This window comes from Pleurodeles waltl, chromosome 3_1 (genome assembly GCF_031143425.1).
Source record: "Pleurodeles waltl isolate 20211129_DDA chromosome 3_1, aPleWal1.hap1.20221129, whole genome shotgun sequence".
NCBI lineage: Eukaryota > Metazoa > Chordata > Amphibia > Caudata > Salamandridae > Pleurodeles > Pleurodeles waltl.
Genome location: NC_090440.1, coordinates 1,903,227,347 through 1,903,242,716, shown reverse-complemented (window position 1 = coordinate 1,903,242,716; position 15,370 = coordinate 1,903,227,347). Strand labels below are relative to the sequence as shown.

The 15,370-nt window shown below is 44.1% G+C and overlaps 1 protein-coding gene across 3 annotated transcripts in view; it reads right to left on the bottom strand.

Moving 5' to 3' along the window:
• ALS2 (alsin Rho guanine nucleotide exchange factor ALS2) overlaps positions 1 to 15,370 on the bottom strand; it is an 895,474-nt gene that overhangs the window by 198,461 nt on the left and 681,643 nt on the right. For all 3 annotated transcript variants that reach the window (XM_069226056.1, XM_069226055.1, XM_069226057.1), the window contains 2 exons: positions 11,427 to 11,594; positions 11,115 to 11,232 (listed from right to left, as the gene is read on the bottom strand). In XM_069226056.1, coding sequence (XP_069082157.1) covers positions 11,115 to 11,232; positions 11,427 to 11,594 — 286 coding nt within the window. The remainder of the gene's footprint in view (positions 1 to 11,114; positions 11,233 to 11,426; positions 11,595 to 15,370) is intronic.

The following is a 15,370-nucleotide window of genomic DNA, read 5'->3' as shown; positions in this document are numbered from 1 at the left end:
GTGATGCAATGGTTTGGGGCTTGCAACGGGAGGGCGGTCTAGAGGACAAAATTGCACTGCATGCAATGTGCTGCTCTTTTTATCTAATGTCCAACTATGGGGTCCTCGATTTATCCAACTTCTGAATCTTTATAGAGATGCTTCGGGTCATAAAATGAACTGGGCTAAGTCCCTTTCAGTTCCGCTAAAGGGGAGGGGTAACAAAACAAAAAATTGGCAGAACTTCCTCCCCATAGAGTGAATGAGCATTTGCTTTCTTGGTATTCACTGTGCACTAGAGGATGGCTTAACATAGAGTCTTAATCTCTCTCCCCTGCAGGCTACAGTGAAATCAGATCTCCAGAAATGGGCCACACGTCTGCTTACTATTCTAGGGTCAGTGGCTCTCTTTAAAATAATAAGCCTGCCGCAATTTCTCTAAGATTTGCAAAGTTTCCATCCGACAATTCCTAGCCACTGGTTTTAAAACCTTAAGGACATGGCTCATTCCTTCCTCTGGGCAGGTCGTCATCCGTCCACTATATTCAACAAGTGCAGACAATCGCTATACGATGGAGGTATGGGTATGGGTGTTCTGAAAATTGTATTACTGGGAATCGCAAATCCTGGTAATTAATGACTGCCTGTTTGGGGGATGACAGTATCATGGGTCTATTACATGGGAAATCCAATACAGTAACACCTTCCAGAATTAATTAAAGTAATTTTACTAACCTCATCTCTGCAAATGACTGGATGAGACTACAGATTGAGGCAGCAGACTCTGTTGTGGTGAGGAGGTGGTTGCGACAGATTCTCAACTGAAGGGATTCAGCAAGTGGGACATGATAGCCATCATCAACTTGGGGGATGTTTGGCAGGGGTAACATATGCGATCACTCCAGGAATTCCAATCACAGACTGAATGAAAGCCACTTCTACAAATATTCCAGGTGTGCCACACTCTCACTAGCTATCCTGTGCAGTTGACTAACCTCCCAGAATATTACTCACTGGAGGGTAGATACGTGAAAACCTGAGAGGCACTGGTAAGGCCAAAGATGAGCACAGAGATTTGAAAAATTCTTGTGGCCTTTCATGAACCGCCGGTAACACCTGTGGGCTGGCAGGACAGATATGTAGAAATAAGAGTCCTGTTCAAATCAGAACCAAAGATATGGGCATGGTACATCAATGTATTGTCTAATGCCATAGCAGCTGGTAGCCCTATTCCAGATTCCTGGCGTGGCGCAGAAATAATACCGATTCACAAAAAGGGTGATGTAGGTTCACCTGCAAATTATCGACCAATCAGCCTAATTGATATTCTTCAGAAGACGTTTGCTAAGCAGGTCCTAGATAGGCTTACCAATTGGATTCAAGACAACCAAATTTTATCCCCCTTACAGGCCGGTTTTCAGCCTAAAACTAACACCATGGACCAAGTCCTCAGGCTGTCATTACTATTTTGGAAGTATGTCACCCTATCTAAGCAAAAACTTTATGTTGCTTTCGTAGATCTAAGATCTGCATTTGATTTAGTCCCAAGAGAGAAACTATGGGGAGTATTAAATAAAATCGGTATCCCAGGAAATCTAGTGCATTTGATCCAAAGATTACATGAAAAAACATTTGCACAAGTCAGATGGGGTAAGCAGGGGGAACTCACCGACAAAATAGATATTAAGAGAGGAGTACGCCAGGGCTGTGTTCTTGCCCCAACGCTATTTACATTGTTTATCAACGAGGTGGTGCAAGTCGTTACCAACTGCCAAAATGATGCTCCATCCTTGAACAACCATAAAATTCCAATTTTGCTATTTGCTGATGATTCCCTCCTGATCTCCAGAACCCCTATGGGTCTCCAGGTACTTGTGGATAAGTTTAGTTTGTTTGTTTTGTGGCGACTATGGCCTTGAACTCAACCATAGCAAAACTAAATTTATGACCCTGGGTTGTGGCCCCACTAAGAGATATTCAATTTTCCATAATGGTACCCCCCTAGGTATGGTAAGCTCCATAGATTATTTGGGGGTGAGAATTAGCAACAATCTGCATTGGGGGGCCCAAATTGAAAAAAGTTCAGCTATTCTGGCGCAGAGATCTGGGGCCATTTTACGCTTTCACAAATCTCCTTCTGAGAGAGTGATTACTCCAACTATTAAAATTTACCAAGCAAAGGCACAGAGCGCTGCGGTCTACGGGTCTGAAATTTGGGGGTCCTCGAACACTGGCAAGCTTGCAGTGGGGGAAAACAACTTTGTAAGGTCGACTCTGGCCTGTCCTCGCAATACCCCACTGCTGCCTATGTTCTGGGACCTTGGCCTTTCACGCATCTCTGATGTAATTGCCCTACGACCATTGCTATTCTGGGTCCGTGCATGGACCACCCCAGAGCTATCCACATACAAGGAGTCTATTCAAGACATTCTAGACAGACCAAATGTACTTACCATTCCCTGGTTTAGCCACATCTCAAAATGGTTCCACAGATTGGGTCTTAGTGAGTTTTGGAGTCATCCAGAAAGTATAAGGAAGGATCAGAAGAATCATTTAAAAATTGTTTACTGGATATATGTCAGGGAAAACTACTTGCTGTGTTCAACACACGGCAGATTGACTTCACAATTTTTTGATTTTAAATGGTACCCGTATCTGGAACCATTTATGGATACAATTCTTGACCCATTAAGTAAGAGTCTATATATTCAGTTCAGATATGGCTGTCTGCCTCTTAAATCCTATGGCAGCACATGGAGTGCGACCGCAAGTCCTGATACTTGTCCGAGTTGTAATCAAATTTCTGAATCTATTGTACATTTTATGTTTATATGCCCTGTTTATTTGATTGCGCGACGGAAGTGGTTACGACCTGTGTGCAGTAATATGGGGGTAAGACATTGTATTGTTGCCTTAAGGATCATGATGAGGGAAACTTCTCTACCTCTATCCTGTGCGGTTAGTAAGTATATTGTAGCTGCTTGGCATATACGTACTAAATTTCTGGGGAAATAATGATGATGAGGACAAAAAACAAAAAAAAAAAGTGTTTTAGTTGCCAAATTTTAACTATACACATAGACTGAAACAAAACCCTTTGTCTATTTAAATGTTAGGTATTAGGGGGTTAGGTGCTTTTTTTTAAGGAAAATAATTTTATGTGTTTTAAGGCTGAAATATATGTTTTTATCTTATTCTTATTCTTTTTAACCTAATTTATATTTCCTTTTTCATTCAATTGTTGGTTGTTTTGCTTTTATGGTTGAAAGTAACCGAATAAAGCTATGTGTTGGAACTTGGAAGAGTCCTGCAAGTCCAGCGCCACCATCCAGTCTCCAGGATTCAGGGTAGACAGGACCTGAGCCAATGTGAGCTTTTAGAATTTCTCCTTTTTTCAGGAAGTAGCTGAGAGGGCACAGGTAGGGCAACAATCTTGGTCCTTCTTCTGTACCAGTAAGTGGCGAGAATAGCAACCACAACCTACCACTTGATGGCTCCTTTGGCCAAAAGAGCCAGTATTTCTTGATGCAACAGGGAGAGGTGATCCTCCATCAGCCGAACTGAGGTTGGTGGCATGGGTGGCATAGTTTCTACGGATGGAAGGGCATAACCCCGCTTAACAATGTTAAGCTAGTGGGTCAGGTGGTTCCTAATCCTACCTTCAAGCGATTGCCCATGATGTTGGGAGGGCACATTAAAGGGGATTGAAAGCTGCTGGAGGTGTGGCAGACTGGGCAGATGTCTGGCCTTCAGTCACACAAAGCTAGTGGGAGCCGTGTCAATGGCCACAAAAGGATGGGAGAGTCTGTTGGCCATGGTGGCTTGGTGGAAATGGACCCAGCTGGTAGCCCCTATTGTAGCCACGGAAGCAGGGAAAGGCAAAGTGTGGCTGGCGTGGGGCCACGGTGAGTCCCAATGACCCAGTGGTGGCCCTACTGTCTTTGAAGTGCTTAAGCCCTCAATCAGCCTTGTTGCTGAACTAATGAGTGCCATCGAAGGGCATGTCCTTACAGGATGCCTGGACATCCCCCAAGAAGCCAGTTGACTTCAGCCAGGCTTGACTGCAGTGCAAGGCCGGAGGAAGAGAAAATCCTCTTACCAAAGGTATCCAGTCTATCTGGTGCACCACAAGGCTCTCAGACTGCAGTGCAAGGCCGGAGGAAGAGAAAATCCTCTTACCAAAGGTATCCAGTCTATCTGGTGCACCACAAGGCTCTCAGGTGTGGGGTGCTGGATATGAAAAGCTGGGCCCCAGGAGCAAGGCAGCAGTTGTGGGTGATCGTCCTGTGGACAGGAGCGCCTGGGCAGGGCTTAGTTCATGCCCGGAGCAGGAAATCAGTGAGGGCTTCAATGAGGGGAGGAGGGTTTCTGATCGAGATACCCCAGGCTGAAGCACCTCCGTTGAGACATTGGTCTTGACCTCCACAGAGGGCAGTATAAAGTCAAGCTCATCAGCAACCATCCGCACCACAATGGAAAAAAGAGGCCCCTTTCTCTGCAGCCACACAAAGATGAGAAACCAGGCCAGTGTCTTGCAAGGTGTCAGGACCACTGGCATCAGCCAGTTCCTCAAACTAGTTATCCTGCGCCAACAGTTCCTCAAGGGGTTCAGGATAACAATAAGGATCGTCAGATCAACCCAACCCAAGAACTTTGGAGAAGGTTCAGGATTCACAACCGGAGTCAATCTGGATCCAGGAATTGCTCTAATGTGCCCGACTGGTGCGAACCCACAGGTGGAAACCTAGTTGAGGCAAATTATGAACCCATGGGGCTCGCAGGGGCTCCAGAGGGGTCAGCTCACACAAAGATGAGATGCAAAGGCTTATAAAATTCCTGGAATTGGGCGAGCTTCCTCCAGCTCTGAGAAATCCAGGGTAGAGCGGATGTGGATCCAGGCTCTGACTTTGTGTGTGTGTGTGTGTGTGTGTGTGTGTGTGTGTGTGCGGGGGGGGGAGGGTGTGGGGGAGTATGGGAGCGGGGCCTAGACTTGTGGGGCACTATGAAGTCGAAGACACTTTCACTCCTTGTTTTTTTCTTCTTTTGCAACTTGCACAATGACAATTTGGATCTCAATAATGATTGGTGGAAACAACTCCAAGAGCAGGTCTGGGACCTTCCACATAACTAGAACCTGGAGCAGTGTGGAGTTGTCTGATGTTAAGTGACCAGAAGCTTCAATGCTCAATGACATCTGCCAGTGGCAAGCTCCACAGGGTTTAAAACCTTCAGGTTTTTTAGGCGAGATCTCTAAACCACACTGGGAGCAAAAGCTAAAAAAAAGGGTTAAAAAAAAAAGCTGAAAAATGCAGTCAAAGAGTGACAGAGGCAGCTCTTCCACATTTGTGCTCATGGTGCAGAAAGAAAGGAAGTGATGGCAGTGTGCTGGGGAGGGAGGGGTGGGGGGACCAATATAGGTACCTCACTTCCAGTGCAGATGATGTGTGTGGCGCTGAGCCAACTGGCACCACCTTCTGAAGCACAGAGGTACAGCTCAAGATTTTCCGGATCCAGTCTGACACCTGGGGAATATTCTAAGGTAAGGAATCTGTGGCTAGAAGTCTCTATTGCATATTTGTTTGCAACAGTCTCCATAGGGCATTAAGCCTGTCATTTTAGGGGGTGAAATCTCTTGCACACGAGACGAGAGGGAGCTTGAGATCCAATTCTTGTGGTGCACAAAAAAAGGAACTGACAGAGCATGGGAGTGGTGTGTATATAGGCCCCGTACATCCTTTCGGGAGCGGTACAGCATCAGTGTGGAGCCACAAGGTGCCACCTACCGATGTGTAGAGGTACTGCTGAAAAGTTACTGGATCCAGTCTAACACCTGAAGAATATTCAAAATAGAAGTCTCTACCAGAAAAAAACAATTGAGGGGGGGAGCAGGTGTCCATGTAACGGAGTGGTCACAGTACCCCACATGACTCAAAACATCTGTGAAGAAAAACAAGTTGTAATGTCCAAGCCAAATACTAGATGGCAGAAGGATGCACAGCATGTGTTACAAACTCTAAAAATATATTGTTTCATAACTGCCATACCTTACTATTATAGCTGAGGCACTAGCCACTTTAAGAGGGACTGGTGCCAAGGCATTAAGGGCCTAATTTAGACTTTGGCAGACAGAGGTAAATCCATTGGTATGGCAGAGTACTTTACTCCAGCCATACTGTGGATCCTCCACCTGCCAAATTTAGAGATGTCTGCTGGCCCAGCAAACATCTCTGAACTTTAGCAGGAATCGTCATTATTGTGGTTTGTGTCAATTTATTAAAAGTTTGAAGGATGGGTTCCGTCAAAATCATGCTACCCTCCATCAAACTTTAAACATGTTCTTGTATTTTCAAAAACAAAATCCCAAAGCTTGTTTTGTTTTTGAAAATGCAAAAACTAGTGACACCCCACACCTTGGGAGATTTTTCCTATGGTGTGGGGGGCATTTTGCAGTTTTCACTGGCCTTAAGGGGCAGGGAAGACAAGCCATTCACCTGCTCACTCTAAATTAGGTGTGCGGTTCAAATGCTGAACCTCAAATGGCCCTTACTCTGTCAGGAACAGAGGAGTAAGTCAGTGAATGAGATGGAGTAGTCTCTTTCACTGACATACTTAAGGTATGTCCATCAAGTGGACCTTCAGTTTGGCAGAGGGTACTCTGGTGTGACAGAGTGCCCTCTCCCCGCTAAACTCTAAATCAGCCATCAACTCTTTTCTCATAGTACCACTGGATCTGGTGTCTCAGTGGACTAATGCATCCACTCTAGCCATCTGTATCTGTCCTGATCACCACAGGTTCAAATCCTGGTGGGTCCACTCAGCCTTTTATCATGCCAAAGTCTAGAGAGTGAGTACCGGTGAGTTGGGTAACAATAAAAACTTGTTATTCAGCACCAAGATGCCCAAAAGAGTTAATGCGCGCTTTATGAATATGTGTTATGTCATTTGTTTCCATCCTTGTTTGGACGATCTGTTCATAGAGTTGTAGGATTTCTTTAATGTCTCTTTACTGCAACAGATGTTACAAAATCTGTCTTCATTTGACTGAGACATCTTGCTGGTGTTGTGTCTGGCGCTTTATATGAATTCATCAATCCTGAAACGTTTACTAAAGATGATGTGGGCGTTTTCATATTTTGAAGCCCTTCTTCCATAAATGATAAAAAATGATTTAAAACTGAAATGTAGTGTATCGACTTCCTAGAAAGCAAGACTTCCCAATCAGTGCTACAGGTAGATTGAACTTGCTAGAAAACCAATTTTTCAATATCGTGCGATACCCTCTGGGGTGAATCTTTCAGTTCAGGCTCTGAGATTGCATCATCTGGCACTGTATAAATGTCTCATCGGAATCACAATTGGTAGGTCATCCTTGAGGGACATCCTGTGCTTGACAATTATGGTCATCATTGTTTTCAATATAAGCATCAGAGTAATTTGAATCATTGTTGTCATCATTATCAGCAACATTACTGTTACTGCATATAACTTCTTTCTTATAGGCAATTGTTGTTCCATGCTTTGTTGCTGCCCTGGCTTAGTAACTTCAGTTTGTAAGGAGCTATTGATGAGCCACGTAGTTTGCTGCATAGCTGACATTCAGCAATCTGATTTATTTGCAAATTTACCAGATACTGTGTCACAAATGTTGCAAAAAAATGTTGCAATGATCTCAACCAGTCTACAGGGACTTGTACTTTACAGCTACCATTTTTGGGACTCCATATATTAAGCATCGAAATTCAGCCAAGGTCTGCTGATGTTTTCATGTCCTGGATGTGCAGGTATTCAATAAGCAGCTGACCAGGGCTAGTGGCCTGCTTGAATTCTTCTTCATCTGAACTAAAGAAGACCTCTACCTGTTAACCTTAACCATCATGACTTTCTTATTCATCTCTGATCACCACTGCCTCCTGCAAAAACAAGCACAGAAGTTGTAGATACACTTCTTGAGATGAAATAGGCACTGACTGAATAGGCAATACCACAGACAAATTAGTGTCTGATCTGTAGAACTGAACGAGAGCGTCATCTTTGATACTGATATAATGTAATTGAGACAGCCTGCAGGCACTGACAGCATGCCTGAGACCTACTCGGCAAATGCCCCATATGCACGTTAGAGGTAAAAATATCTTCTTTCACTGATGTTTTCAACCCACAGCGTTACATTCTCGGCCTGTGGCAAGGCCTGCGGTCCATTTTCCGGTCCATCGAGCCTGCTGAGGGCCACATGCCTGGCTGCAGCATCTCTCTTTTTTTCCAGCGGTGAGATCGGAGGCCAGAATCGGGTTGCGGATCTCGCCGCGGGTACTTTACGCCATGCTATTGTGTCACGGGTGTTCCCTGCAAAGCACACATAACTGTTTACCTGTTCTTGGGTTCTTGGGCTGTACTTTCCCCTGGACATTGGGGCCATATTTTCTCTTTCCCATAATGCTATTCTTTTCCCAGCATGCAATGTTTCATTTTTCTTTGTCCCTTTTCATGATGGCATTCTGTCCAGTGTTCTCTATGGCACTTTCAATCCAATAAGGCTTTTTCCTTTTTCCTCTTTGTCACTTCCTGTCCATCGGTATATAAGGAGCTTGGGTTCTTTTCTTCTTTGCATTGCACCACTTCCTGTTGGTGGTGGTCCTCGCTCCTGCTTGTTGCTCCTGTGGATTTGCTCCTAATTGTTTTCCCTGCAGCTTCCTGTTGTTCCAGTTCTTGGAGTCCCGGTTTCCTGACGCTCTTTCTCCTGCTCCTCCGTGTTCCTGCTTACATGTTTTTTCCCCTTGTGGTTTTTCCTCTGGGACTCCTTCTGGAGGGCACTGACTGCTTGGGCACCCAGCACCATGGCTACCAGAAGGGGTTGCCCTATCTTGACCAGACCAAAACGTGCAAGATCCGAAGTCGTACCCCTCTTTCATCTGATAAAGGTGGTAAGAGAGGGGCGTAACGTGACATGATTCTGTGCCACTGGTTGATCTCTCATAGACCGCAGGTTCAGTGCCGTTGACTGGCCCTTCGTCAACTGTGGGTCCTAGACCAAGACTGGTCTCTCAATGAAAATTGAATCTGTGCTGTCAACTGGCACTTCATCAACAGTGAAGGCTTGGCATTTCGAAGCCGAAATCTTAGTAGGTGTCATTCTAATGTTGTTTTCTCTGTGGGTCCTCGGCCAAACCTGGTCTCTCAATGAAAATGTAATCCATGCTATCAACTGGCACTTCGCTAACAGTGAAGGTTTGGAATTTCAAAGCCAAGATCTTAGTAGGTGTCATTCCAATGTTGTTTTTGCTGATGCCAAAGGATTCATAGATGCTAGACAGAGGCATCGCCATCGTAAATCCCAGAGCTGAACATGTTGTTCTTGATAGTAAGCAATGGCAATATTTTAGTTGTCTTGGCATTTGTGCAGCCAAAATTTCGTCTTTTTATAGAGATTTCTTGGACCTGGAGGGTTATTTGGATGCTGTGACTCACTCTTTCTTATTAGCTCAGAAGAGGAAGGTGGTTACGGAAGACTGAACCTTACTGGCAGGCTCACTGGTTTGCTTTGTGGAAAATGTTTAAAAGTTTCATCAAGTTCTCTCAATGCTTCATAGTCTGATTTAATATTTTTTGTAGGAGCTGGGCTGGAAAGAGAGGAGTTGTCCTCTCCTAGCAAAGTAAGAGTCAAGCATCTGTCAAGATCTTTTAAGGTCTTCCTTGGAAATGTGAGGCACATATCATTTTCTTTGATTCTTGGTACAGCTGAAGCCAAGCTAAAAACAGCATGTGTCTGTTATCTGTATCTGTAACCTATATCTGTCATTTACTTGAAAAAGTGACTGCGTTTTCTGGTTCTCTGACATACTTCTCCCCAGAAAATACCTGTATACTGCAAACAACTACAAGACATAATGCTAGCACACACTATGGGGATCATTCTGAGTCTGGCGGGCGGCGGAGGCCGCCCGCCAGACTTCCCCCCTCCAAAATACCGCTCCGCGGTCGAAAGACCGCGGAGGGTATTCTAAGTTTTTCCCTGGGCTGGCGGGCGGTCGCCAAAAGACCGCCCGCCAGCCCAGGGAAAAACTCCCTTCCCACGAGGATGCCGGCTCGTAATCGAGCCGCGGAGTGGGAAGGTGCGACGGGTGCTGTTGCACCCGTTGCGTATTTCACTGTCTGCCAAGCAGACAGTGAAATACTTTTAGGGGCCCTCTTACGGGGGCCCCTGCAGTGCCCATGCCTGTGGCATGGGCACTGCAGGGGCCCCCAGGGGCCCCGCGACCCCCCTACCGCCATCCGGTTCCCGGCGGGCGGACCGCTGGGAACTGGATGGCGGTAGGGGGGGTTGGAATCCCCTCGGCGGCGCAGCTAGCTGCGCCGCCTTGGAGGATTCCAAAGGGCGGCGGTACACTGGCGGGAGACCGCCAGTGTTGCCGGTCCGACCGCGGCTTTACCGCCGCGGTCGGAATGCCCTTGGGAGCACCGCCGGCCTGTCGGCGGTGCTCCCGCGGTCATTCGCCCTGGCGGTTTTTACCGCCAGGGTTAGAATGACCACCTATATCTGTAAAATTATTGACAAGTCCGCTGAAAGCACACCAAAAAGTTTGAATAACATTCAGCAGAAAATCTGGCAGTTGAAACCTTAGGAGAAAGGTGGGGGGCAGTCTCTCCTCCTGACTGGACAGTGTTTAGGGCACCTAATGAAGTGGACAGATGTCTATGGTCTACATTACTGTTCAATATTAATAGAGATGTAATAGAAAAACTCTGCTGTTTAACATTAGAAGACCAAGGGATATATGACAAGTGGGAAGTATTAACGAAGTATAAAAGAAGGTGAATCTATAGAAGAAACTATTGAATTGAATGGAAATTGCATTTAAATAGTGCTTAGTACCCCAGACAAGTTGTGAAGAACAACATAAAGTGACAATACAAGAGAATAAAATATTTATTATTTATAAATATCCAGCCTCAATCTCCTCGTCCCCTTACATACTACAGCCAGCCTTGTCTAGGCTACATATTCTTTTTTGGTGAAGGCTTGGCTAGACTGCATGCCCTCTAACTAACCATTTGTCTCTCTTATGGCAAACAGCCTCAACTCACTAATATCAGCTAAGAGGTCAAAGGCCAAGTAGTAAATATTTCACTCACTCTACCTTTAATAAGTACTTCTTGATGTTCTCATACTTCTCAAGGGTGAAAGAACCATTATGCTGTGGGATGAATTCCAAGCTCTCCAGTGTTTGGGTTTGTGAACGGCTCAACTGTTCTGGGCTGCAAAAAGAGGAACAAACAGTATAAAGTGCAGTAGACACTATACACAAAAGTAGGGATCCTTAATGTGATTTGCCCAAAATCTATGAAACAGTGTTAAAAAGGTGTGTGACATCAAAGCCAAAGCTTAGCAAAGAGAATCAGAACCACACATTGTTTTTCACAGTTTTCAGCCTTTAGGTCAATTCACCTACCTGTCACGTTGTTGGCGGCGATTGGTAGTCAGAGCTACAGCAATACTGTCCCAGGCCTTTCTGGATTCCCCCTGTCCAGGGATCTCACTACCCAGCTGGCTCCAACATTCTTCAAAGACTGCTTTCCATTTCTCATCAGCAGACACAGCCAGGGTTCCAAACTTCAGACTGACCAAGAAGGCAAAATAAAAATCCATTGTTGCATGCCAAGATTAGGTGGAAAACATATCTGGATCCATGAGCAGCATGTGCTGTCTAGGTGGATTTTATTTAATCTCTCCCAGCATTTGCGATGAAATCTACCTCTACGGTTTATTTCAAGATCACTGCCCACATCAAATAGATTACTTTTTATTATACTTTTCACATTTTACCAAGCTTTCCCCCACTAAAGGAGGTATCATTCATAGAAATATAACTAGAAATATAACTAGAGCAGAACTAAACTAAAAGTTAAGAAACACCTACGTAGGCCAGAAAAAGGCCTATGTGAAATCCCAAGCTTTCAAAGCACCTTAAAGTGGTCACTAAAAGATTCCAAATTCTCTTTTGCTACTCTGGAGAAATAAGTCTCTCCATACAGAGTGTAAAATGAAAAGATACAGAAATAGGATTATCCCCAGGAACATGCACAAGTGTGCTCCAATGACAGGAAGAACCAGTGAGGCCCTACACAAATCTTAGGGTAACCAATGTAGTGCTTCCCAGGCTCCATGGCCAACACAAACTGGATGCAGAACCTCACTGAAAACAGGCTACAGTGAACTGAACTCATAGACTTAAAGCTGAAGGTATTGATTACCTATCAACCAATCTCATTATACTGGGAGGTTTTCTTGTCCAAATGTTTAAATAAGGAGATGTGGTCAACAAGAGCTCAAATGCAAACAAAAGCAGTAACAATCTGTACTATTATTTGTACATAAAACTACACTACCTGATCCTCTCCGCACACTAGGGAACTGCCAAGCTCGTCCACTACACTTCCAAGCTCATACACTATGAGAGTGGAACTATGGCCCATTAGATTGTTGCAAAGCACTATTAACCTTTGATGAACGTTGCACGACTTGTTTTTACAAAATGTAGCACCTCTCATTCACAGAGACAATATACTGAAGTGGCAGGTATTTAGATACAGAATGCAGTGACACATAGCAGTGTTTTTTAACATGTGACCCAGGCACCTCTCAGGGACTGCAAGGCATTTCAAGAGTGTCCGCAGATGTTTTACAAAATTAAACATTACTAAAATGTATAAATTAATATTAATAAAGCATGTGCAGATTAAGAAGCAAAATTGCAAACTTGAAAACGTTTCCAAATCTAGCTGTGTAAGAACCGCTGACGTAAAGTGCTGTGGTATTGAGTGCAGTGGCAAAGAGTGGTGCAGAGCAGAGCTTATTTATGGACAAGACTGTTTCTTTCTTGGAAAGGCCACATAAGCACAATTAAAATTTTCATTCTTGCTAGAATCCTTTATCTGTTACAAGCCCTTCTAATATCAATAGACAAGGACTTTTCTGTCGATTGAGATAGGTAGACCCAATATTTTTATGGGGCAGGGCTACAGCAAGGGTATCTTTAAGACTGTTGAACAAATCAAGAGCTAGGAGAGGTTGGGGTGGCCCTGCCAGATTTCCAGACATGTTACACGGCAGCCTTTTGAGAACTTTAATTGAATGGCATGGCTCAAAGCCATGCCATAGTGAAGCTACCTCTATTGAATGTTATTTGGCTAGATAAGAATGTGATATCTAAAAAAGTATACTTATTCACACCGTTCATCACCACACTCAAAAACTGTGACAGAGAAATTAGGCATCACTTCTTTTCCTTCTCTGTTAAAAAAGATCCACTTCAATAGAAACTTCCCATCTGCCTTAAGCCTGGCCCGTCTGATGCACAATATCAGACCTCTTCCAAAGCACCACCATAAAATGTTTTGAGCAATGCAAATGAGAGTACAGTGCGGAAGAAACTGAGAGACTGTATTACGCCAAACTCTGTCATTGGGGTTTGAAGCCACACAAAGTACTAGGGACAAAACATTTGGAAAAAGTGATCGGAAAATTGACAGTCACAAAAGGAGTGATTTGCAAGTTATACTCTATGTTCACAGAAGTCCCTCCAGCTCACGAATGGGCATGATATGTAGCCATGGGAAACAGATCTGCGGAGTCAAATCTCCTCGTGCAAATAGGGCTTGTTGAGGATTTATACACACTCTACTCGCCTGAAGAATAAAGAGATTCACTACAAAGTTCTTTACAAATGGCCCTACACTCCAGTTAATATACACTACATGCTCCCCATGGCCTCACAAACAAGCTGGAGGGGTTGCAGCATAGCCGATGTTCCCATGCACATATGGTATGGATGTCCAAAACCAACTTTTTTTTCTGGTCATAAGCTGGAAAAATAAGCTATTGTGGACTATTTTGTGGACTGATCTGGAACGTTGCTTACAATGGGCTTTTACACTCTGGGTGGGGAGCGAGAATGTTATTGGGGATTATTTCCCTGTGTGGACTATGAGGCATACATGTTAGAAATCTGTATTTCATATCAGAATTGGTATTTTCTATGCTGTCTTTTGTTACCATTATAGAAATAAATAAAAAATGCATTACAAAAAACATAATGCAGAAGACTAGTTGTAGACACTTAAGGGAACATCAAACACACAAGGTGATATGAGGAATGATTGCAATTAGTCTAACCACTGGCAAACGCTTGGGGTAGCATCCCAACCCATAGTTCTTTTGCTCACCCTACCACCTCAGTTTGGACCCAACAATATGCAAACGTGTCTTGACCTTGCTCTAATACTACAAGTCCTGCCCAATCTGCCAGGCCAAGTCCACCTTGAACTGAAAAACAAGCAACCCAAGACATATTGTGCCCAAAGTCAGGTAAGAGAACATAATAGTTGTCTCAGGATGTGATAAAGGACGTGCCGAACTTGAAAGGAAAACACATTCCAAGACCTAACTAACTTTTGACACAACTTAGAAATGGAACAAATGTCCTAGCTCAGTGCAGCGCTTAATTTGTAAATAAAAACGTGCCGGTCCCCAAAGCCCTCCTCTTAAACACACAGCTGCTGCAATTAAACGTGCGAGCATGGAATACTGAGGCTGCGTAATCCTGAAGCCATCCTGAGCCTCTTTAACCATTTACAGCCACTCCTTGCCCCTTCAGCACACTCTTGCAGCTTTCTGCTTTCTCGCTTTTTTATTTTTCCTCTTCCTCCGTCTTTCCTACATGTGTCTTTTGCTCACAGTAAATGCTTAAGGCAGAAAAAAAGTGCAGGCACTCAAAAATAAGTGCCAGTGCCCCGCACCGGTAGCCACTATCTCCAATAATGCAGTGGCCCAGTGGTTCCCAACCTTTTGATTCTTGAGGACTCCCACTGAATAACTACTGGAAGCCGGGGACCCCCAAGCAATTTGAACTATTTCAATTTCAAACATTAAAACAGTAATTCACTACAAAATACCCAAACAAATACGCAAATTACTGAAGATAGAATTATTTTATACTGAAAAAATATGCAAACATCAAAAAATATTAGTCAGAAGGCTGGTGCTGCATCTCCGCAACTAACTTTTCCATGTTTGGTTTTATTTAGGAAAGCTGAATCCTCAGGTCACATTCTATATTTCCCAAACAATTTCTGTTTTTATTTTTTAGATACATAAGATCTGAGAAAGCTTTTACATCACATAAATATGTATTGGGGAAAGGAACTAAAACCATAAGTGCCTCTCATCTCCCCATAGCTTCTCTGTCACATGTGATTCACTATTTTTATAGTACATCTCATACCAGTGTAAGGTGTTGGAGCACTTTAGAGGGGACCATAGGCATAGTCATCCATATTGGTAGGCATCTTCTAAGACTGCCTGGTCTGAAAAAGCACAGACTCAGGATTCAGAACA